Source organism: Lupinus angustifolius, chromosome LG12 (genome assembly GCF_001865875.1).
Source record: "Lupinus angustifolius cultivar Tanjil chromosome LG12, LupAngTanjil_v1.0, whole genome shotgun sequence".
NCBI lineage: Eukaryota > Viridiplantae > Streptophyta > Magnoliopsida > Fabales > Fabaceae > Lupinus > Lupinus angustifolius.
Genome location: NC_032020.1, coordinates 12,973,987 through 12,997,476, shown reverse-complemented (window position 1 = coordinate 12,997,476; position 23,490 = coordinate 12,973,987). Strand labels below are relative to the sequence as shown.

The following is a 23,490-nucleotide window of genomic DNA, read 5'->3' as shown; positions in this document are numbered from 1 at the left end:
TTCCTGAGTGAACTTTGGGGTGGGTGACTTATGGGAGCACATTTGGTATCTTATAATGAGTGTTATTTCATGTATCATGACATTGTGATTAATCGAAAAAATATATTTAAATTAAAATTTAATTTTTAAGTATTTTTCTGATCAATCATAAAATCATAACACATAGTATGACACTTATCGTGAAAGATGCACACTTGACTTACAACTCAACCATTTTCTCTTAGTGGAGATGGACTACATCCACATTTTTTATTTAAAAAATAGACTCTTATAGGAAAACTCCATTTCATTAAAAAAATAAAGTCTTATAAGAAAACTGGATTTCATATACTAATAGGAAGTTACTCATGACTTTGTGAAGGATTTAAAGAGAGAGAAAACGAAGAGAAAGTAAAAAAACAAATAAGATATCATCACAATATTTATTACTTGATATTAAACTTTAACAATTTATGTAACTATTAATTCTCATGTAGTAGTAAGAGAAGACTTATTGAATACCTAAATATTAAATCAAAGGTCAAATATTTGAATTTTGGAGCAATATTTATTAGATTGACAACCACTTAACTCAAAATAAATTAGGTATTTATTAATAAGTTGAGGAATATTTTTTGTTCTACCCAAATAACTTTAACAACTCATGTAACCATGCTTTCAAGAGAAAAATGTCATACTGAGGACAGATTAAATAATATCAATATAAAATTTTAGTATTCATGCATGTTAGGATAAAATAAGTTTTTAGCTGGTTATATCATTTACTATTAATTACTAAATTATTTATTATTTATATTTAAGAATTAATAATAATTATGAATATTGATAAATAATGTGCGGATAACCTTCCAAAAAAGGCTCTACAGTCTACACTCTCAATCCTTGTTACTAAATACGAACCCATTAGATAAAAACTTGTGAACTCATCAGCTTTTTTTTATTATGAGGATAAAAGCAATCACAAAGCCAAAACCGTATTGGTAAAATGACTTTAACTAAAAGCCCTCAAAGATCATGGATTTGTGTCAGCGGACAGACAACTCACCTGAGACATACGCGTTACTTTTTGACCCTCTCATCACTGGATGCTAGCTGTCCCCAACCCAATTAATGTTTTTTTTCTGCCTTTCATTATCATTGATTATCATTCATCACTAAAATTAAAATCATAATCTGCAAAAAACATATTTTAAAAAAAAAACAACAATTTTTTATGAGTAAAAACACCAAACAGTGCAGCGCCACTTGTCACCCAAAGCACAAGGGAAATATACATGTTGTCTCATACATCGTTGGTGTCTATGTGAAGAATAAAGATATTTTATCTCAAATTATCTTCTAGATCAATAATAATAAATTAAAAATAATAAATATTTAATTTTTTTAATTGATATATATGTTTTATTGGAAATAGAGGTAATTTGCGACAATGAATTTATATTTGTACTAGGTGTCCACATCCCCTACTCACTTTAATAATGCCTCTCTCTCATATAATTAAACTAAACTTTGGTTAATAGAGATATAGAACAAAGATACATAGTGGAGGGTAACATCTATATCAAACAAAAAAAAGAGAAGAAAGGTGAAATATATGATATAATAAAGGAGAAAGAAAGAGAAGTTAAGAGGTTGCAAAAGTGAAGGAAAATGGGAAGTGGAGATCAAAAGATAGATTATGTGTTCAAGGTGGTGTTAATAGGTGACTCAGCAGTGGGGAAGTCACAGATATTAGCAAGGTTTGCAAGGAATGAGTTTAGCTTGGATTCTAAGTCAACTATTGGAGTTGAATTCCAGACACGAACTTTGGTCATAGATCATAAGAGTGTCAAGGCTCAGATCTGGGACACTGCAGGCCAAGAAAGGTAACTACTATAAACTTTATTAAACTCTTTTTTTTTGCATAGCTTGTTGGTTACTTAGTTAGGTACCTTTCTATTTTGAATCTGTCATGGATATAACTTTAATTTCTGCATGATCTTATTATGGGGGTCATGGATCGTGTAGTTTGAGTAGATTTGTCATATGTTAGCTAAGTTGATTTACTATATGGAGGGTTGGATGTTATAGAAATTATGTTTTTTTATTATAAAGCTTTCATGTTTGTTGTCAATCTTGTTAAATATACCAACAAGACTTTGGTTTAGTGGTTAAGGCCCCACTGAATCCCGAAGGTCGAAGGTTCGATTCCTAGGAGCGACACTTATTAGGAGGGGCAATCACAGATTCCGAAAGGATTAGTTCCTTACCAAAAAAGTGAGGGATACCCGTAGTACCGTAAAAAATCTTGTTAAATATAGTTATAAATAGGGGTTAGTTTAAAAAAATTAGTTTTATGCTGATTCATGCGGCTACATTTCTCTTCGGAATTTTGTGATAGTCAAAACTAATCTCAGCTCGGAATTTTTTTGCTTGCTTCCAGACCTGGCTCCATTTCTCTTCGGAGTTTAGCCTGTGCAATCTTTGAGATGATTTTGAGTGTAGATTGGTAATTTAATTGATGCATACTCTAAAGAAAAAACGAAAGGAATCTAAAGAAAAAACGAAAGGAATCGGGGAAAAAATGAGCATCTAAAAGGGGTGGAGCTGTGGGCAGTGGGATTGTAAATCTAGATGTTGTTGTAGCTGATACCTATCCTACACAGAAAATTTATTAACCATGGAAAAGGCAATTGTTGTGAGGGCCTAACCAGTCATGACAGTGTTCTAGAGATTAGTATCACATCAATGATTATGGTAATGGGGACACTATAAAAAGACCAAAAATAGCATAGAAAATCTTTTGGGTCGATTCTGTGGCATATACCAGAAAACAAGAAAACCTCCTCAGAGTAGTCTTCTTCTGGTTATTGCACTTCAATTAGCACACCTTGAACACAATTTTTACATGTTCAGGTGTTCATTAACTGCATAGGTTAATTTGTTTGATGTAATCTAGTTTCACCCTATAGAAAAGTGAGAGAAATGAGTTTAAAGAGATCAGAAATATATTGACTTTCATCGGCAAATGACAAACATTTACCACATGATTCTATAACTTTACATACGCTAGTTGATCTATTCATACTCAGCACTGACTAGCTAACTAACCTACTAACTAAAATAACTAACATTTTGTATCATTCTTTCCCGCATTCTCCATTATATTACGCTTCTAAAATAAGTGATATTGGTTTATTGTACAGATACAGAGCAGTTACAAGTGCATACTATAGAGGGGCTGTGGGGGCGATGTTGGTTTACGACATCACGAAACGGCAGACCTTTGAGCATATACCTCGATGGCTTGAAGAACTACGTAACCATGCCGACAAGAACATAGTCATCATTCTTATAGGGAACAAAAGTGATCTTGAGGACCAGCGTGAGGTTCCCACAGATGATGCAAAAGAATTTGCTGAGACAGAAGGCTTATTTTTCTTAGAGACCTCGGCACTGGTAGCAACTAATGTTGATACAGCCTTCACAACGGTCTTGACAGAAATCTACAACATTGTAAACAAAAAGAACCTTGCTGCAGATGAAAGTCAGGGGAATGGGAATCCTGCATCTTTGTCCGGGAAGAAGATTGTTATTCCCGGCCCAGCTCAGGAAATCCCTAAGAAGAATACATGTTGTTAGGCATCCTGAGTCATTTATTGTTTGTTTCAAGTTAACGGATTTCATGGTTCAATGTTCCAGTTACAAATTTTTTTACAGTATTGGTGGATTTTATTTTATACATTAAGATTTTGATTTGCTTGAGTGGCTAAGTGAAAAGAACTGAAAATGGGGGTAGATACAAAGTGCTTGGTATTATATCCATCAATATTGCAGGTAAATTGATGGACATGTAACTTATTTACCATGTGAAAATGCCATGAATCGTGCTGATTCTGATATGGTTAGATTGTAAGCCCTTCAATCATGGATTTGAGATGTTCATTAAATTCCAGAATCAATACTATTTAGTATTTTGCGTGAAACTTGAGAGGCGTCATCGCTAAACAAGATTGGCATGACGTCCTACTTATAATCAAATTATCAATCTCACGATTTTGATATGTAAATATAGGACCCTTTAGGAAGGTGGGTGTGGGAATATAATTGTACTTTTTTGTACTACCAACAGTATCTTCTCATCTTTTTTGGCAAGAAACTAATCTTATTCGGGATTCGTAGTTACCTCTCCAAACAAGTGTCGTTTTCAGGGATCGAACCATTTACCTTTTGATCATAATCCTGTGAATACCTAGTTTTGTCCGACATACTTTTCTAAAATCAAGAATACAAGAATTTCAAATACAAAAAATATAAAAAATCTTAATAAAACTTGAAAATAATATTTTTTATGTTGAGAACTGATATTGTCATCTTTGTGCGTTAGATCCTTAACCATCAATCACAAATTATTGACCTCTTTTGAATTTGATTAAAAATATTTAAGAATGGAATGTGCCATTTTGGATACTCTCTCTAGGTAGGGATCTAAAGGATATAATTTGTCTTGAACCTAAAAGTGATGTTTAGCAAAATATGTGCAAACTCACATTAGTGCATCTTCTCTCCGTTTTGTTTATCTTTCTAATTATCAAATGTTTTATTTTCTTTGAATAATGGTTTTATACATTAGTTGTGATTAAAGAATTCAGATCAATTCCTTTTAGTAGTTAATGTGTGAGCTACGCATATCAACTAGAAGCACGTAGTCTTGATTTCCCTATTGCACATTGGGATACGTAGGAGCAAGATAACCTTTTGTCAGATGCAAATATAAAAATAAAAATATTTTGTTTACTAATTGAATTTTGAATGAATAATTTTTAAGGGTATAAAAATTTGTGTGGTTAGCGAGGGTATCATTTTAATACGGGCGGACGGGGTACTAATACCTTCCCCGATCCGTAATCGACTCCCAAGTTCAGAATCTCTATTCAAAGACCACTTTTATCCAAATTGGGCATAAACTAATATTTTTCTACGTTTTAACCGCAAAAAACGTAGTGGCGACTCCAAATCAATTGGGAGAAGTAAAAAATCGAGCTCGCCTTTTCCTAAGTCGTAGAGTCGGTCTTCCAACCAAAAATCGGGTCGCGACAGCTGGCGACTCCACTGGGGATAACCCATAAGAGAGTCAGGCCTAGAACCGCTAATAACATGGACTTAAATACCCTTTTGTTTTTGTCTGTTTGATTCTTTGTGTTATTTTTTAAGGTTGAATTATTATCTTGAATTACCTTGTTGCATTATATGCAAGTTCTTGTGATTGTTTTTGCAGCTTATTAGGGGGTGAGAATTTCCTAAAGAGGTTTGTATGCTTCCTCACACACTAACGTTGTACACTTGAGTTTGCACATATCTATTCCCTAAACCCGGGTATAGTGATTAGGATTTGAGATAGAATGGACATCTGTTTTGCCGGTAAGTAACCACGAGTCGCATCTGGTATTGGCGGAATGGACCACCCACATCGTTTCCAGTATCATGAGTTAGCGGCTTGGAGGGCTCGATCCTTCTCTTTTTTAACCTATGATATTTGGTTTCCTTTCTTTCGGGATTGGATGTGATATGGTAACCTAGAAGTCTAAAGCTTTCACCGAGTCCACTTTAGACAAAATCTAGTACATCGCCGTAGGATGTAACCTCCAGACATTCCAAAAATCTCATGTAGGACATACCTTATTTAGGACACTGGAAGCAAACCACTTTTATCCTTTATTATTTATAATCATAAAAGTGGGACGTATGTCGTAAATGGCTAGTTCCCTCAGCATTCCCACCAATGGGCTCAACGCCCTAGGGGATGATTTTCATGTCATACATGCTCGTCGATGGGTGCAGACACCCTAAAGACATAATCCATATCATATTAGGCTAATCGGGGTTATTTCATTTAACTCCATGATGCAATCATTCATACCATACCCATTAATGGGCTCTATGCCCTAGGGATGAATTTATATCACCATACAGACTTATGCAATAATAATATAATAAATATTCATGACATTTAAGGTTATACTACCCCCAAATAGGGACCACTATCCTAGGGGGTATGCATCATACATATCATTCATTCATGCATTCATTCATTCGATTATTTAACACCTTTACAATTATCATTCTTTTCAGATTCTTTTGTCAAAGAGAAAGCTGATATAGTAAGATATGGAGACCGATTCTCAAAATGAAGAGTAAGCTGGTATAGTCAGCACTCTGCCAGTGAAGAAATGAGTAATGATGGAGCTACAAGTTGTTGATATGAGTTGTCTAACAGATCTAGTTCCCAAGATCCCTCAAGAGGTTCAAGATCAGTTGGCTAGAGAGTATGGAAGATTGTTCGACCTTCTTTTCATCACAGTTGATACATAGACCTTAAAGGCCATGAAGGATATGATCCAATACTGGAATACTACTCTACATGTCTTTGAATTCCCGAATGTAGATGCATCCCCAACTATGGAAGAGTATGAAGTTCTACTTGATATCGGTTCATCCGTCGTTAATATCGAATCATCAAGCAAGCTCAAATTGTATCAGTATAGTGATAATCAGAATGTCACAGAAGATTATATCGAGAAGTTGATTGGGGTACATCCAGGTCCAAACCAGATAATCAAGCAAGGAGAAATTTATGTCCTAAAGACTACCTTTTTGAAGAAACATCTTGTCAAGATGATTGAGCAAGGAAATTGGGAGTTATTCAAACCCGCATTTGCATTAGCTGTATATGGTATGGTCTTATTTCCTTTTGTCTATGATATGGTAGACCAAACAGAAATTGATGTCTTCGCCAAAGTCAAGAGATTTAGAGTTAATCCAGTACTAGCAATAATCGCTTGTCGTTTCAAAGGTGTCATGAAAAGGGTTACCACAAAGTTCGATATTGTGTGTAGTTGCTCTATGTATGAATGGTTACTCAATTTGCGCATCACCAATACCCATATTGGAGCAGCTACCCTATGCGTAGGTTCAGAAACATTGCAATCAAACCTATGCAATTATCTGATTGGAATAAACTTTTCAAAGAAGTAACCCATAGGAACTTTGGGACAAAGTGCTGCTTGTATGATAAACACCATGCGATAATGTACTAATGTGGAGAATATCCAAACATGATGTTGATGGGCCCTCGGGGATGCATCTCTTTTACCTCGGCCCTTGTACTTGGACAAATGAAATGGGGAATGAATCTTGTACCTCAGGGAAAGCTGCAAGGAAGTACGATATGGTATAAAGATGAAGAAACCACTAGGGAAGTTCTCATTTCAGTGAGGAATGCTCTGAGAAATATTCATCTATGCAGGAAGAATGAACTTGGAGAGCATCAAGCCTACTACACTAAAGAATATAAAAGGTGGAGGAATGAAAGAATGAAATCTGCTATGCTACCACCGTCCGAAGTACCAAAAGAACTAGTTGGACCATCCCAAAATGAATTGCTGCTAACTAGTCAGAACAAGCTTCTAGAAGCCAAGCTGGAAGAGGCTCGAGATGAGATTGAAAAGTATAAACTGACTGTTGAAAAGCTTAACAAAACCGTCGTTGCCCAGAAAAAAGGAGGAAATCAGTTTGAAACGGGACTATGCTAGCATGTGTTCGTCATCCGATAAGTTCCGTCTAATCCGAGCTGGTAAAGAAAAAGATGAAAAAATAATTGAACTAATCATATCTGGAAGGGAGAAAGATGAAAGGATGGCCTATATGGCCGATCAACTGAAAGCCCGAGGGCGAGCCCTACATACTACCCAAGGGGATGTCCACACTCTAGAAGCAAAAATAGAAAATTTGTAGGTTAGCCAAAAGGATAAGAGCCAAGCATGGGCTACCTTGAAAGAGTATCAGGAAGCCTTAATACGAGCCCTAAAAAGAGAGGATCAATTGAATGTTGCGATGGAGGCTCATTATCAGGCGTTATCTGAGGCGAATCGTGACAAGACCCATCTTTCTGAACAAATGAAGAACCTCGAGAAAGCTTATGACGAGTTAGTAGCCAAACAATAGGAATGGTCACACAACTGGGAGAATATGCTCCAAGAGTGCAAATGGGACAAAGACAAATGGGAAGGAAGATGTAGACAGATTATTGAGGGTCATAGGGACTTTACAGATGATTGTCTAAGAACTTTTGATGACGCCCGCCAAGAGATGGAAATGTACCTCGAGACTGAGCTACGCCCAACCATGAGGGCCTTCTACAAAACTTGTGACAAGTTGGTCTGGAAACTCAGGAGATGGAGGATGCTGCATCTGGAGAATGTTGAGTGTTTATGTAAAAAAAAAGAATAAAAAAAAATTATAATTCTCGTTATGAATATGAATAAAGATTTATCCTTTTCGCACAGTCTATCCAAGTTATTATCTATACAAAAATCATAATGACTCATCATCTTATCTAATATGCAAGTAAAAGTCCTGATAGAGTATAAACATCTTGTACTTAGATACAATCTTGGTCTGAAACCTAGAGTTTATTCTAACGATTGTTATCAACTATAAGGGTCTTGTGGACTACGCTCCCAAGTTACCAAATACATGGCAAGAGGTTCAATGATAGTAATCCACAATGAGAGAATAAGCTTAGATGCAATCAAGGTCCGAAACCTAGAGCTTCCTCTAAGTATTGCCATCAACACAAGAGAAGCTATCGGGGTATGCCTCGTAGTCGGAAAATGCGGGTCAAAATGTCTTATTATACTAAGCCTCTCGAAGACAAGGAAATATTTTTGTTTTCATTTTTATCATTTATTTTTCAACTTTTATTTTTCAAACAAAAGCAGATCCAGTAATCATTGTGCCCCGACATCCGTAAAATACCCGACTAAAAACAAAGATCATGGTCGACCAAGAATCTGCAATGGTTAGGGATCCTGAAGTAACCAAGATGAAGGAACAAATAGCAACGATGATGAGAATGATGGTAGCCATGCAGTAGGAGATGGCATCTAGGAATTCTTCTGCATCAGATAAGCGAGTTCAATCCACGCACAATGCTAATGAAGAAGGGCACGATCAAGAGTCTGCCTCGAAGCATCAGTGTGCGCCGCACGGACAGGCCTCACCAAATAAGGATGACACACAACACATGAACCAATATGATCCTGATGAGGATCCTAACTACCATCATCCCAAGAATGACAAAAGCCCCTTCACACAGAATGCAGGCCATCAAGCTGGTAGGGACACTCAACATGATGATAAAGGGAAAGGAAAGGAGGAAGAAATGTGGAACGTTATCAATAAAAGGCACAAAGCTGTAGAAGGGGCTAACTGTCCCGATCTAAAGAATGCCTTTGAAATGTGCTTAATCTCGGACGTCGTTCTTCCTCCTAAATTCAAGGTTCCAGAATTTGAGAAATATGATGGGACTACGTGTCCAAAGAGCCATCTTCACATGTACGCACGAAAAATGTCGGCATACCATCATGATGATAAGCTACTGATTCATTGCTTTCAAGATAGCCTTGTGGGGATTGCCACTTCGTGGTACATTCGCCTTGAAAGCAAGAACATTAAGACTTGCATGGATCTTTCCAACGCCTTCATAAGGCTATATAAGTTCAACGAGGTCTCTGCACCTGATCGCACCAAGCTCCAAAATATGTCGAAAAAGGCAAGCGAGTCCTTCATAGAATATGCACAGAGGTGGAAGAGGATGAACAAATCACTATCTTCATCAATCTTCTCCCCAACCCTTTCTTCGACAAGATGATTGGAAACAACACATGTGATTTCAATTCACTGATTAGAGTCGGAGACATGATTGAGCAGAATATGAAGACTTGAAAGATTGTTGCCGAACAAACTGGAGAGTCCAAAAGGCCCAACTATATGAAGAAGAAAGAAGTCGAAACCCACTATGTAGCTGGAGAACCCCATAAGGCATCGAATAAGACAAAAATAATTCTCGTTCATATACACACCGCCCTCAACATAACCAGACACCATATCAGCCGATCCAACAAAACACATACCAAACTCCATATCAGCCAATAGCCTACATTAACCACAATCGTCCACCATCTCAATATAACCAACCACGACCGAACCAATATCAACCCGACCACTTAGACCCAACTATCAACCAAACAACCAAACCCAAAACTATAATCCATCTGCACAGTTCCAAACCCAAGAAAGAATAATCTTTTACCCTATTCCCATAACCTATGCCAGACTTTTCGCCACCCTACAAGCAGAACGCATCCTAGCACCCATTCCGGGAAGAGTCCCAAACACAATGATTGTATGGTACAACCCTAATGCTAGTCGTGCCTACCATTGTGGGGTAATAAAGCATTAAATCGAAACTTGTAAAGAATTGAAATACAGGGTGCAAGATCTTATTGATTCCAAATGGCTGAACTTCAAGGATGATATTCCCACTATCACGACCAACCCTTTGCCCAATCATGGGAACCAGGGGGTAAATGTCTTGGAGCAGGATGAGGCAAGCATTATTGTTGAAAAAGTGGATGATATAAAGACACCATTGAGAATCATATTTGTGGAGATGTGCAAACAAGGTTTGGTCGAGTGTGTGAAAGGCAACCAATATGAAGATGATGTTTGTATGCTGCATGGGACTACAGACCACAATCTAGAGGAATGTTCTGAGTTCAGATTATTGATACAAAAATTGTTGGACTCTCAATTGTTCGTGATTGGGAGGAGAAAAGAAGGTTCTGATGTCTGTGTTATTGAGAAGGGGGAAATTCCGTGTCCTATCATTATAAGGAAGTTTGTACTAGTGTTCAACATACCTACAAGTACCCCATCATATGCAGCTCTGCCTTGATGGGCACCTCATTTGAGAAACATTGAATCTATGATAGCAAGACGACCAAGTCCGATCCCATATCAATCGGACAAAGCCGCCCCTTAGAAGTATCGGGAGGAAGTCGGAAGAATGCCAGTTCAAACAAATGAAGTTGTCAATCTGGCTGGAGTAGGAAACATGACAAGGAGCGGAAGAGTTTATAGCCCTTTCGAGATAGCCAAGAAAGTTGTCAATGCCTCTAAGGGCAAAGAGAAAGTTAATAAGCCAGTAGACACTAGTTCTGGAGCAGCACGGATTGAGTTGCCTCCAATTGAAGTTGAAAGAGAAGTCACAGATGATGATGCTTGTGAGTTCTTGCGATTCATCAAGCAAAGTGAATATCAAATAGTTAACCAATTGAGCTGCACTCCAGCTAAGGTATCACCGTTGTCTTTACTGATGAACTCAGAAGCTCACAGAAAGGTCCTGTCGAAAGTGTTGCACTAGGCCCACGTCGACCATGATATAATTAGTAGCAAATTGGACGGTATTGTCAACAATATCATGGTCGATAACTTTATTTCCTTTAGTAGCCAAGAAATACCGAATGAGGGAACATGACACACTCGTGCTCTCCATATCTCCATCATGTTCAAAGATGTTGCGATAGGAAGGGTATTGATAGACAATGGTGCATCACTCAATGTGATAACCAAGAGGACATTGTCCAAGTTACCAGTGGACGATTTAGCCATAGAACCTAGTTCAATAGTTGTCCGAGCATTCGATGGAGCCTGACGGGATGTGATGGGAGAAATTGAACTACCTGTGAAAATAGGGCCATGCACTTTCCAGGTCCTTTTTCAGGTCATGGATATCAATATGTCATTTAGATGTTTGTTGGGAAGGCCGTGGATACATTCCATTGGCGCCATACCTTCCTCGTTGCATCAGAAAGTGAAGTTTATTGCGGAAGGCAAGTTAATAACCATCATGGGTGAAAAAGACATTCTGGTGTCCCAGCTAAGTGATACCCCGTACATAGAAGCTGACAATGAAGCTTTAGAGTCTTCTTTCCAGACGTTGGAAATTGAAAGTGCTTCTTCTAATAGAGGAAGGTATCCTAAACTCAATCCTCCACCCTCTAATGTCTCCATTAACATGGCCACGGTCATGCTGAAGAAAGGATTCCAGCCTGGAAAAGGCTTAGGGAGATTTGGTCAGGGAATTGATAATACCATAATCCTTCCTATTAATAATGGTCGATATGGGCTGGGCTATAAACCCAGAAAAGCTGATGAGGCCCGACTGGCAAATGAGAAGAAGAAAAGTATGACTCGTCCACGGTGTTATAAATATGAGGGCAGAAGGATTCCCATCCCCCACATCAACTAGAGTTTTGTGAGTGCAGACTTCATAGAATAGAACTCGATTGCAATGATGAGCAAAGACCAACCAGATGGTGATATCAGTTAGGTGTACCAGTGCCCTCCAAGCATGGTATTGGACAATTGGACAGGAGAGGATGTTGCTAGCTATATTTATGTTCCAAAGTAATTGTAAAATGTTTTTGGCATTTCTGAACTTGTTTGATCACCATTTGCCTAGCCCTGAGCATTTGGATCTTTTGTTAATAAGGGCATGTTTTCATTAGTCTGATTTCTAATAAAACAAAGCATCGCATTTCATTCCATTTCTTGTACGATTTTTATTTATTTATTGCATTTTTCGCCTAAACCAATCAATAAACCAACCTGATACAAACCACTAAACCATAATGCAGATCTGACATTGAATCTATATATAATGACACCGTTAATAATCACTTACCAAATTTTGATCATCCAATAAATCAAGCAGATGAAGATGATAGTGACGAAGACTGGGAAACATCCCCTAAATTGTTGAGATTAGTCGAACATGAGTCTAGAGAAATTTAGCCTCATACAGAACCCGTCGAATTGATGAATCTGGGTTCAGAGGAAGAGAAGAAGGAGGTCCAGGTAGGCACAATCATGAATAGCATTGAGCGGGAAAAACTCACCGCACTTCTACATGTGTACAAGGATGTATTCGTTTGGTCATATGAGGAGATGCCGGGTCTAGATCGGAACTTAGTGGAACACAAACTGCCATTAAAACTAGACTCTAAACCTGTAAAACAAAAACTGCGAAGGATGAGGCCAAACGTCTCTTTGAGAGTTAATGAGGAGGTGGAGAAATGGTTAGAAGCCAAGTTTGTGACAATCTCTACATACCCTGAGTGGGTGGCCAACTTAGTTGCGGTGTCAAGGAAATGAGGGAAGCTCCGGATATGTGTTGACTATAGAGACCTTAACCGGGCCAGTCCAAAGGATGTTTTAGTCGATAGCACAGCCGACCATCGATGTTTTAGTCGATAGTACAACCGACCAAGTTTTATTCTCATTCATGGATGGATACTCCGGGTACCACCAAATTAAGATGGCTCAGGAAGACATAGATAAGACAACCTTCATTACCCCATGGGGTACCTTCCGCTATCTAGTGATGCCATTCGGGTTAAAGAATGCTATGGCCACATATCAAAGAGCCATGGTCGCCATTTTTCACGATATGATGCGCAAGGAGATCGAGATCTATGTCGACGATATCATTTTCAATTCTAAATTAGAAGAGGAGCATGTCACCAATCTGCGAAAACTCTTTGAGAGATTACGAAAGTATCAGGTCAAGTTGAACCCAGCTAAATGCAGTTTTGGAGTCAAATTGGGCAAAGTCCTAGGCTTCATTGTTAGTCAGAAAGACATAGAGGTTGATCCCGAAAATATCAGAGCCATCTTTGAGATGTCGACTCCTCAAACAGAGAAAGAAGTCAGAGGATTCTTGGGTCGACTGAACTATATCTCTCGATTTATCTCCCAACTAACCGCAACTTGTGAACCCATATTCAAGTTATTGAGGAAGAATCAGGCTGTGAAGTGGAATGAAGACTGTCAAACAACGTTTGACATGATCAAACAATACTTAACAGAACCTCCGATATTAATGCCTATAGTCCCAGGCTGACCCCTAATTATGTATCTAACAGTGCTGGATGAGTCCATGGGTTGTATTCTAGGACAACATGATGAATCAGGGAATAAAGAGCAGATCATTTATTACCTGAGCAAGAAATTCAGTGATTGTGAGAAGATGTATACTCTGCTGGCACGCACTTGTTGTGCCTTGGCTTGGGCTGCGCGTCGTCTTAGGCAATACATGTTGAGCCACACTACTTGGTTGGTATCTAATATGAATTTGATTAAGTACATATTTGAGAAGCCTATTATGACGGGGAGAATTGCTAGATGGAAGGTGCTATTATCCGAGTACGATATTATATATGTCACCCAGAAGGCCATAAAAGGAAGTGTCATTGCCGATTATCTTGCCAGCCAACCGGTAGACAAGGGGAATTTGATGAATGAAGAATTCCCCGATGAAAGAATTATGACGATATCTCTAAGCACTAAAATAGATGGAGATAGATGGACTCTGGTGTTCGACGGGGCTTCCAATATACTTGGACACGGGATAAGGGCAGTGTTGATCTCCCTAGAGAATAAATTCATCTCGATTACTACTCGGTTATGCTTTGACTACACAAACAACATCGCAGAGTATGAAGCATGTGCCTTGGGTTTGGAGGTTGCCTTGGAGTCAAGAATTAAGTCCACAGAAGTATTCGGAGACTCTGCTCTGGTGATTCATCAAATAAAAGGGGAACGAGAGACTATAGACACTAAGTTGGTACCATATAGAGATCATATCCAAAAATTGATCGACCAATTCGAGAAAATAGAATTTTACCATATTCCAAGGGAAGATAATCGGTTGGCTGATGCCTTGTCGACTTTGTCATCCATGTTCCAGATAGATGGAAAGGAAATGCCAATTATCAGAATAGCAAGCAAAGATCAACCAGCATAGTGCTGTGAAATCAAATCTGAGATTGATGGAAAGCCTTGGTATCATGACATACCTCAAGAGCAAAGAATATCCTCCCGAGGCCATAGAAACTGATAAAAGGACTCTTCGAAGGTTAGCTATGGGTTTCTTTCTAAACGAAAATGTGTTGTACAAAAGAAACCATGATATGATGCTACTGAGATGTGTAGAAGCCAAGGAAACAGAGAAAATCATCCAAGAGATACATGAAGGAATGTTTGGGACTCACACAAATGAGCACTCAATTGCTCGGAAAATTTTGAGAGCGGACTATTTCTAGTTAACAATGGAAAGTGATTGTTGTGATCATGTGCAGAAATGTCACAAATACCAGATTTATGCCGACAATATTAATGCACCTCCCAACCTACTAAATGTTTTGTCTGGGTAATAAGATATTGGTCCGATCGAACCAAAGGTTTTTTTGATAAATCCATCCTAATAAGTTTTAATTTTTCTTTCAATTTTAGATAAAAATGAGATAAAATTAAGTGAGAAGTAAATATTTTCAATTTATTGGAACATAATTTGTGAGCTTTATTGTAAGATAAATTGGGGGTTTAGATGTAGCACTAGATAAATTGTAACATAATGTCTACATCATTGTGGTTTTGTACTATTTTACTACAAGGAAAGCCTAGAAGCATAGAAAAGCCCTACCCAGAGATGAAAAATATGAAATGGATGGTGGGAAATGAAAAATATGAAATGTGCGAAAAGAAGTGTCCTTACAGTTAATACCTTACTCTGGGCCTTCGTGCCCCGAATCAGTTGAAACTGTTATTATAATTCTGCGAGGGCCCAACACTGAAAACCCTACCCAAAATGTAGAGACAGCGTAATTTGGCGCCGTGTTTGTTTCGCAGAGCCACAGTTTCTGTAAGTTGCAGAAACAGTTTCACTATCCAACTCCAAAGCAAAAAAGAAGAACGAAAATCGTTATGGGAAGAGGAGGTAGGTCTCGCACTCAGAGAAAACATTTCCGTCAAAGCAGAGAAAACGTGTGGAAACGTTCTAAATCAGATCCAAATTCCAAACCAAATGATGAAAACCAAACTCAAACCAATCACACTTCGTGGACTCCATTCGCTACTGAAAACTCCTCTTTCGATCTCTACTACAAGGAACAGAACATAGTGAACGAAGAAGAATGGGAACAATTCGTCACAGTTCTCAGAACTCCTTTACCCGCTTCGTTTCGAATCAACTCCAGGTAACTAACTAACTAACTAACTGTTTATTATTTTCTATTTCGAACTGCTATTATTTTTCTGTTGTGGAGTTTGAATTGTTATTGTTTGGTGATTGCAGTACGCAGTTCGCTGATGACATTCGTTCGCAATTGGAGAATGATTTTGCACATTCTCTTCGTGATGAGGTTACTGAAGGAGGTGAAAAAGAGGCTATTAGGCCTTTGCTTTGGTATCCTGGGAATTTTGCTTGGCATTCCAATTTTTCGCGAATGCAGCTCAGGAAGAACCAAACACTTGAGAGGTAATTAGATTCTGTAATTCGTCTGAGTACATGCTATTAATAGAATCATTTTCAGAATCTAGTATGTTATCTCAGGAAGGATTACATAAGTTTAGATACCCACATATACTCTCTTTGCACCACAATACATGTTGTTCTTTTATTTATTTTTTAAATAAAAATTGGGTGATAGATAGGATACTCAATTGCATTCCCTGACATTAATTTGGAGCAATCATAATTATCGTATGTGATTTTAAGGTAGTAATTATACGAATCAAGCATTTGTAATGACTTGGCAATACATAAGCACTAACAATAGTACAATACATCACATTAAATTCTTAAATCTTAATTGATTAAGAGATCTACTCAACTACTCATGTACACTAGTGTCAATTTTGGCTTTGCATTCACCATCCTTATGTATTCCCCTGTTTCCTCTTTTCCTTTGCTATCTTATTACAGATTATAAGAGAGCATTATGACATCGTTTATTCAATGTAGCTATCCCCACCTAATGAGAATAGGCTTGGTTGTAGTTTTAGTTTCAGTTGTTATTTTTTAATTGATCTGTCCTGTTGACAACATGGAAAACTGAAGCTTTCTTTGTAACTTTGTCCATTTAGAAAATGTTTCTGGACAAAGCAATACAGATTTCTAAAATTAAAGAAAATTTTAATGGCATTTAGGGCTTAGTTTTATAAAGGGTGAGTTTGGCGCAATGGTAAGGTTGTTGCTAAGTGACCATGAGTTCGCGAGTTCAAATCTTGGAGGTAGTCTCTCCGCTTGCAGGGTTAAGGCTGCATACATCTACTCTCCCCAAACCCCAGTGGGAGCCTCATGCACTTGGCCGCCCTTTTCTATTTAGATCTTAGTTTTATGGTTCTACTTTTGCTGGAGCGTTGTGTACACCTATTTGTGCATTTATCTTTATTATTGAAAAAAGCTTATCTAATGTTATCTTGTTTGTAAAGTGAGGAAATAAGGTATATCCATCATTGTCTTAATGATTTAATTTGAAAGACTGTGATCCTAACCTACCAACGATTCAGATATGGATACATTATATATATGAGTGTGTGTGTATATATATATATATATCAGAAATGCATGAACATGATATGGTCAAACAATTAGTTGAACTGAATTACGGACAATCAGACATTACTTAGTTCTTATGACTGACATATCATTTGCTTCCTCTTATTATCTTAACCTTGCAGGTTCCATGAATTCTTGAAGCTAGAAAATGAAATTGGAAATATTACAAGGCAGGAAGCTGTCAGTATGGTGAGCCACTATACATACTCTTTCAATCTTAATGACCATACGAAACGATTTTCTTTTATTTTAGAATTCTGGATCCTTTATTCTGGATCCTTTTTGTGCCTGGAGGTTACTTGTTCTAACCTTTTGGCACCACGACTAAGTCTAATGGCGTGTTTGTGATACAGGTGCCTCCCCTCTTTTTGGATGTGCATTCAGATCATTTTGTACTTGATAGTAAGTAACTTCTAGTGCACAAAGTACTTTATCTTTTACCAGATGTTATTCTGTTTGCTTATCAGGAATGCAAACTTTGGCGTGCCTAACTATTTTGCTTTTTCTGTGCTTTTGTTCAGTGTGTGCTGCACCAGGTTCGAAAACATTCCAATTGCTTGAGATTATACACCAATCAACTAAAGCAGGATTGTTACCTGATGGAATGGTTTGTACTGTTTTAATTACACATGTTTTTCTATGTCCGTGCCCTTTATCTCTTTTGTCATGTATTTATGGCTTACATCTTAATTGTTTTTTGGACTGAACAGTTTCCTAACTTGAACCTGTCCTATTGTGCAAGCTGCATCTGCATACTTTGTTGATTAGTGTCCTTTCTGTAAATAGGTTATAGCAAATGATCTTGATGTCCAAAGATGTAATCTTCTCATCCACCAAACAAAAAGAATGTGCACAGCCAACCTAATTGTCACTAATCATGAAGCGCAGAACTTCCCAGGATGCCGTCTAAACAGGAATCACGAAAAAATCGAGCCAGATCAGCATATTAGCCAACTCTTATTTGACCGTGTTTTGTGTGATGTCCCATGCAGTGGAGATGGTACTCTTCGTAAGGCACCTGATCTTTGGAGGAAATGGTAGCATTGTCTTCCTTCCAGCTCCCCTTCTTTTAATTTTCTTTTTAACTACCATATTTCTATTTTGTTGGTCAAGACTTATTTTGCTATTTTGCAGGAACTCAGGGATGGGACAAGGGCTTCACAGCCTACAAGTTCTAATTGCTATGCGAGGTATTTCTTAACAGTTTTCTCTGTTTCCAAGGGCTTGTGTTGGTGCTTCCTTATGACATATGGTTATTGTACTTAATTTGCCTCAATTTCAAGTAGAAGATGAGTGATTAGATAGCTTATGACTGCATTTGTTAATTATTGTTTTAATGAGCCGAGTGCATACAACATAAGTTGAATTCAAAAAGACTTATTTGTCATTAGCAAATTAGGTTTAGTTGCAAAAAGCTTGAGGTGGGTGACTTGAGCTGCTTTATCTTTTTGTTTAGCTTTAACAATACCATTGAAAGTTGAAACTACTGTGCCTCTGGATTAATTTTGCATTGAAAATTATTGTTGCTTGCATCTTTCCTAAATCTTTGATATGGAAGTATGGAACATACTCCCTTGCATGTTCTTCGGCTTGAAGGACCAATGTAGTAATTTTAAATGTATCCTGTTTATCTTATCCTCTAAGGATTAAAGATGTTCTTTATACCAAGTAATAATTTCATATTATGTAGTTTAAACTGACTTCATCTTGTTCCCTAATTCCCTTCTATTTTTTTAAAAGATTACCTGGGTTGATAACTGCTTCTGTTTATTGCTTAACTGAATAGAAAAGAACTAGGATTTGTGAGACATTGATTGTAGGACAATGTTGGCAATCTCACTTGCTATATTGATTTTCTCAGGTTTATCTTTACTTAATGTTGGTGGAAGAATGGTTTATTCAACATGCTCAATGAATCCTATTGAGAATGAAGCCGTGGTTGCAGAGGTAATCAAGACATTGACTTCTATGTACTTATCTTTGGTGCAGCCGTGCTATGTAGTCTGTCCAGTTGTGGGCTTTCCACATGCAGTACATAGATAACTAAAGATCAAATGAATAATTAGTACCTGAATCTGTGTACTTATTTGATGCAATTATTTTCTTCAACGTGCAATTATTTGGTTGATGCCTTAGATATATGGCATTTTGTGACATCGTCTGTGAAATTAGAGAGGCTGAACAAGTAAGTGAAAATGATCTGTCACAAAATGTCATTTCAAGGTTTCATGTATTCATATTAACATTGCTTCTTGTCCAAACAGTTTTTAATATGGTGGTAATTGTTTTTTCTCTACATGTTGCAGGTTTTGCGTAGGTGTGGAGGGTCAGTTGAACTTGTTGATGTCTCAAGTAAGCTCCCTCAACTTATTCGCCGGCCAGGTCTCAAGAGCTGGAAGGTTTGTCTTTTCTGTGACCAATTGACCATTTATTTCCTTCAGACAAGACATCCACGTTTCAAAGATAATACATGCAATATTAAAAATAAGTATTTTGTCTTACCTATACATACCAGAGTTTTAGTCCATTCATGATATTTTTGAATTTGAGGAGATCACTGTGATGTGACAACCTGAGGGTTTTCAAAGGAAATTTTGGGGTGGTTTAGTTTGCCTTCTTAGTTTCTTTTGCTTTTCCCCTCTGGGCAATGATCAATGTTCCAATAAAATACACTTTCCTTAGAGTAGCTGTGGGCAAAAACCTTAGTATAGCCTGTTTTCTATATCTTTCAATTCCAACTCTTGAGACTGCTTAGTTGAAACTTGAAATGCATGTTTCATAAGTTATAGGTGTTATTTCTTGATATTTGATGGACTCTGAATATTATTCAGATTGTGTTTTGTTTAAAATGTATAAAATGGCGTCCCAGTGCACGTGGCTCCAACTAGTGGGGTTTGAGGAGGGTTGATAATGTTGCTGGCAGTAAGTTCTTTCTAATCAAGTTTCTGGTATTCAATTAGTTGGATATCCAAATTAATGTGCATGGTAAAAATCAGGTTTCTAACTTCCTGATAAAAGTCTTATGTTTATCCAACTTGAACATGGATTCCAGCAGAAGCTGTTGGAATGTGATTCACCTCGCAATATAAAATGTAGAGGGGATTAAGTTTGTTTTAAATGATTGTGATTTTTGAGATGCAGGTTCATGACAAGGGCACATGGTTAGTCTCTTGCAAAGATGTGCCTAAGTACCGTAGAAGTGTAATTCTTCCTGGTATGTTTCCTTCTGGAGGAAGCTATCAGGAACTTGTTGACAACAGTAATTGTAGTGCTGACATGGGAGATAATATTAGTGTTTGTACCAATAGAAATTCTGAAGATGGTGTTCAAACAATTGAGGAACCTGTGACTCATCAGTCTGCTGAGGAAGTTTGTGATTTCCCTTTAGAGCATTGCATGAGGATAGTGCCTCATGATCAAAATACCGGAGCCTTCTTTATTGCAGTACTGCAAAAAGTTGCTCCTCTGCCAGGTAATTTCCCATATGATTAATTTACGAACATTTGTTTCTCAAATTTTGTTGAAAGATAGTCAGAAGTTCTTGACATTGGGAATTACTGCGCACCCAATGTCATTTCTACCATTTTTATCTTCATTGTGACAGTGCTTTATTGTGATGGTAAGTTTTTGATTGTTTTCTTGCAGCAACTCAAGAAAAATCTAAATCAGAAATTGTTGAGCAAAATGTAGAACCATTAAATCCAAGTCTTGAAGATGCTCAAGCACTGAAGATTAATTCATCAGAAAGTGCAATTGAAGAAGTCTGCAAAGCAGTTCCAGAGGAAATCTTAAATGACAACAAACAAAATACAGAAGATTTAGAAGTTAGTCCTGTTGAAGAACAGGATTCCAAAGAAACTGAAGAGCCTCCCATTGTAGAAAACATGGCAAAGAAGGTTCCAGCCAAAAGAAAGCTACAAATTCAAGGCAGATGGAGAGGCGTTGACCCTGTTGTCTTTTTCAAAGATGAAGCAATTATTAATAGTATAAGGGCATTTTATGGCATCGGTGAGCATTTTCCTTTGGATGGTCACCTTGTTACAAGAAACAATGATGCAAGTCATGTCAAAAGAATTTACTATGTCTCCAAGTCAGTCAAGGATGTTCTTAAGTTGAACTTCTCTGCTGGGCAGCAACTTAAAATAACTTCTGTTGGTCTGAAGATGTTTGTAAGTATATTTTATTCTCAATTAGGAGAAGTTTTTATATTATTATTATCTATATATTTGATTTCTTTATTACCTGTGCTCCTTATTTTAAATGAAAGTAACAAACAGAAGTAATAGTGACTGTACCATTAGAAAGGCCTAAGGGCAGTGGCAGCTAGGTGATGGTGCAGAAGATAGATCTAGGCATGAGAGACAGATTAACTCAGTTTGATTAGTATATATGATGATACTTCATGAGTTGGTTCATAAATTGTTCCGTACTAAGTTGTTTTTATTTCTGGTTTCATTGACTCAATTTTGATGAAATACATGTTGAATTCTGTTGGATATGAACTATAGTCAACTACTCTGTTTTCATTGACATGTGATAATAGTAAGGGTTATATAATAACATGTAAATAATTCATTGACAACCTTTTTACAAACCTAATTTCTTTGTGGTTCATTATAAAACTTATCAAGGTGTATGCATGCCACTAGTTTTTATTAACTAAATGATTAATATGTCAATGGTATAGATTGCGGGAACTTGTGGCATCAATGCAACTTGTAGCATTGTGCACTTGTCCTTACTTTGTTTTGCATAGTAAGAAATGTGCTTTTTGATTTGTTATTAGGACTTGTGAATATTTTGAGTGAAATGTACTTGACCTCATCATATAGGAAAGACAATCAGCACAAGAAGGTAGTGATACTCCATGTGCTTTCCGGATATCATCTGAAGGATTGCCCCTTGTTCTCCCATACATAACCAAACAGATTTTACATGCATCTCCGGAAGACTTCAAGCGTCTTCTACAGGATAAAGATGTAAAGTTTGCAGATTTTGCTGATGCTGAGTTTGGTGAGAAGGCAGCAAACCTAATGCCAGGGTATTGTGTGGTAATTCTGAATAAAGGTAAATATAGCCATGCTGTTGAAAAGGTGAAGTGTACAGACCCAGATCCATCCCTGAAAAAAAGCAGACATATTTGGTTTCTAGAAATTGTAGATCCTAACTTGTGCTTTAACAATCTGAAATGTTGGTAAAAGGGTCCTTGATAGAGTCTGAACTAAGTGCTCTGAAATTTATTTTACAACGGACAAATTTAACGGACATTTTAGTTTTTAAAGACCAAGTTTGGATTTTCCATTTCTAGGGACCCAATGTGTTTTGGTGATTTCACAGGCACCAATTTGGTTTTACTCCCTTAACTTTTTACATCATTGACATTGATACATCTGTGTAATGACATTTTCCTTTATCTGCAGGGAACAGATCTGCAACCGAGCCCCCCAAAGTAGATGAGTCAACGATAGCCATTGGATGCTGGAGGGGTAGGGTGAGATTGACAGTGATGGTCACTGCAATGGATTGTCAAGAACTGCTTGAAAGGCTTTTAATACGTCTAGACCCAGAAAAGGGTGCTTCAGTGAATGTGGACAAATCCTCTAATAATGTTGGAGGTGAAGTACAGCCTGTACCTGAGATCAACGGTAAAAATGATGAATGATGTGAAAGCTGCAATGAGTTGAAAGTGACTGGTTAACAAATATTTATTGATACAGACATTTTAAGTTATTGCATTTTACAGAAATGGTGATTTTTTTCATTCACCCATAATACGTTGGTAATGGAATTGATTGTTTTGGTTAACCTCCTTATCATATTATCATGTTTGTAGAACAAAGTCAGAAGTTGGTTCATATTTGTATTGATGTATTCTACAGCTTTGAAATGTTTACTCAAATTGTTTCTGGGAAACTATGTTGCTGCGTTGATGAAGAAAAACTTTTTTGGAGATATATGTATCTAAAGACACTCAATAAAATATTAACAAAACATTACTATTGCTCCGGGATGAGGTTTGACATGAGAAATGCCTCAGAATTCAAATTTCAGACCATTAGAACAATGTTTTTTAAATGTATTTTCAATGGTCTAGTGATGTACAGCTCCGCTAAATTCCTAGATATGTCGCGACCTGATTTTCGGTTGGAAGACCGGCTCTACGACTTAGGAAGAGGCGAACTCGATTTTGTACCTCTTCTAATTGA

At 37.3% G+C, this 23,490-nt stretch overlaps 2 protein-coding genes across 4 annotated transcripts; both read left to right on the top strand.

Moving 5' to 3' along the window:
- Nucleotides 1,522–3,881, top strand: LOC109362462 (ras-related protein Rab11A). The gene is made up of 2 exons (XM_019608268.1): nt 1,522–1,865; nt 3,186–3,881. The coding sequence occupies exons 1-2, from the start codon at nt 1,651–1,653 to the stop codon at nt 3,619–3,621; spliced, it is 651 nt and encodes a 216-aa protein (XP_019463813.1). The 5' UTR covers nt 1,522–1,650; the 3' UTR covers nt 3,622–3,881.
- Nucleotides 15,494–23,199, top strand: LOC109362630 (tRNA (cytosine(34)-C(5))-methyltransferase-like). 3 transcript variants are annotated; one of them, XM_019608566.1, is made up of 13 exons: nt 15,498–15,920; nt 16,019–16,201; nt 17,407–17,473; nt 17,638–17,686; nt 17,806–17,891; nt 18,071–18,321; nt 18,419–18,474; nt 19,146–19,231; nt 19,591–19,683; nt 20,426–20,756; nt 20,930–21,453; nt 22,117–22,351; nt 22,705–23,199. In XM_019608566.1, the coding sequence occupies exons 1-13, from the start codon at nt 15,649–15,651 to the stop codon at nt 22,944–22,946; spliced, it is 2,475 nt and encodes an 824-aa protein (XP_019464111.1). In that variant the 5' UTR covers nt 15,498–15,648; the 3' UTR covers nt 22,947–23,199. The 3 variants fall into 3 exon arrangements, with proteins under 3 accessions (XP_019464112.1, XP_019464114.1, XP_019464111.1); XM_019608567.1 differs by lacking the exon at nt 22,117–22,351 and having other exon boundaries at nt 15,494–15,920; nt 22,705–22,855; XM_019608569.1 differs by lacking the exon at nt 22,705–23,199 and having other exon boundaries at nt 15,494–15,920; nt 22,071–22,176.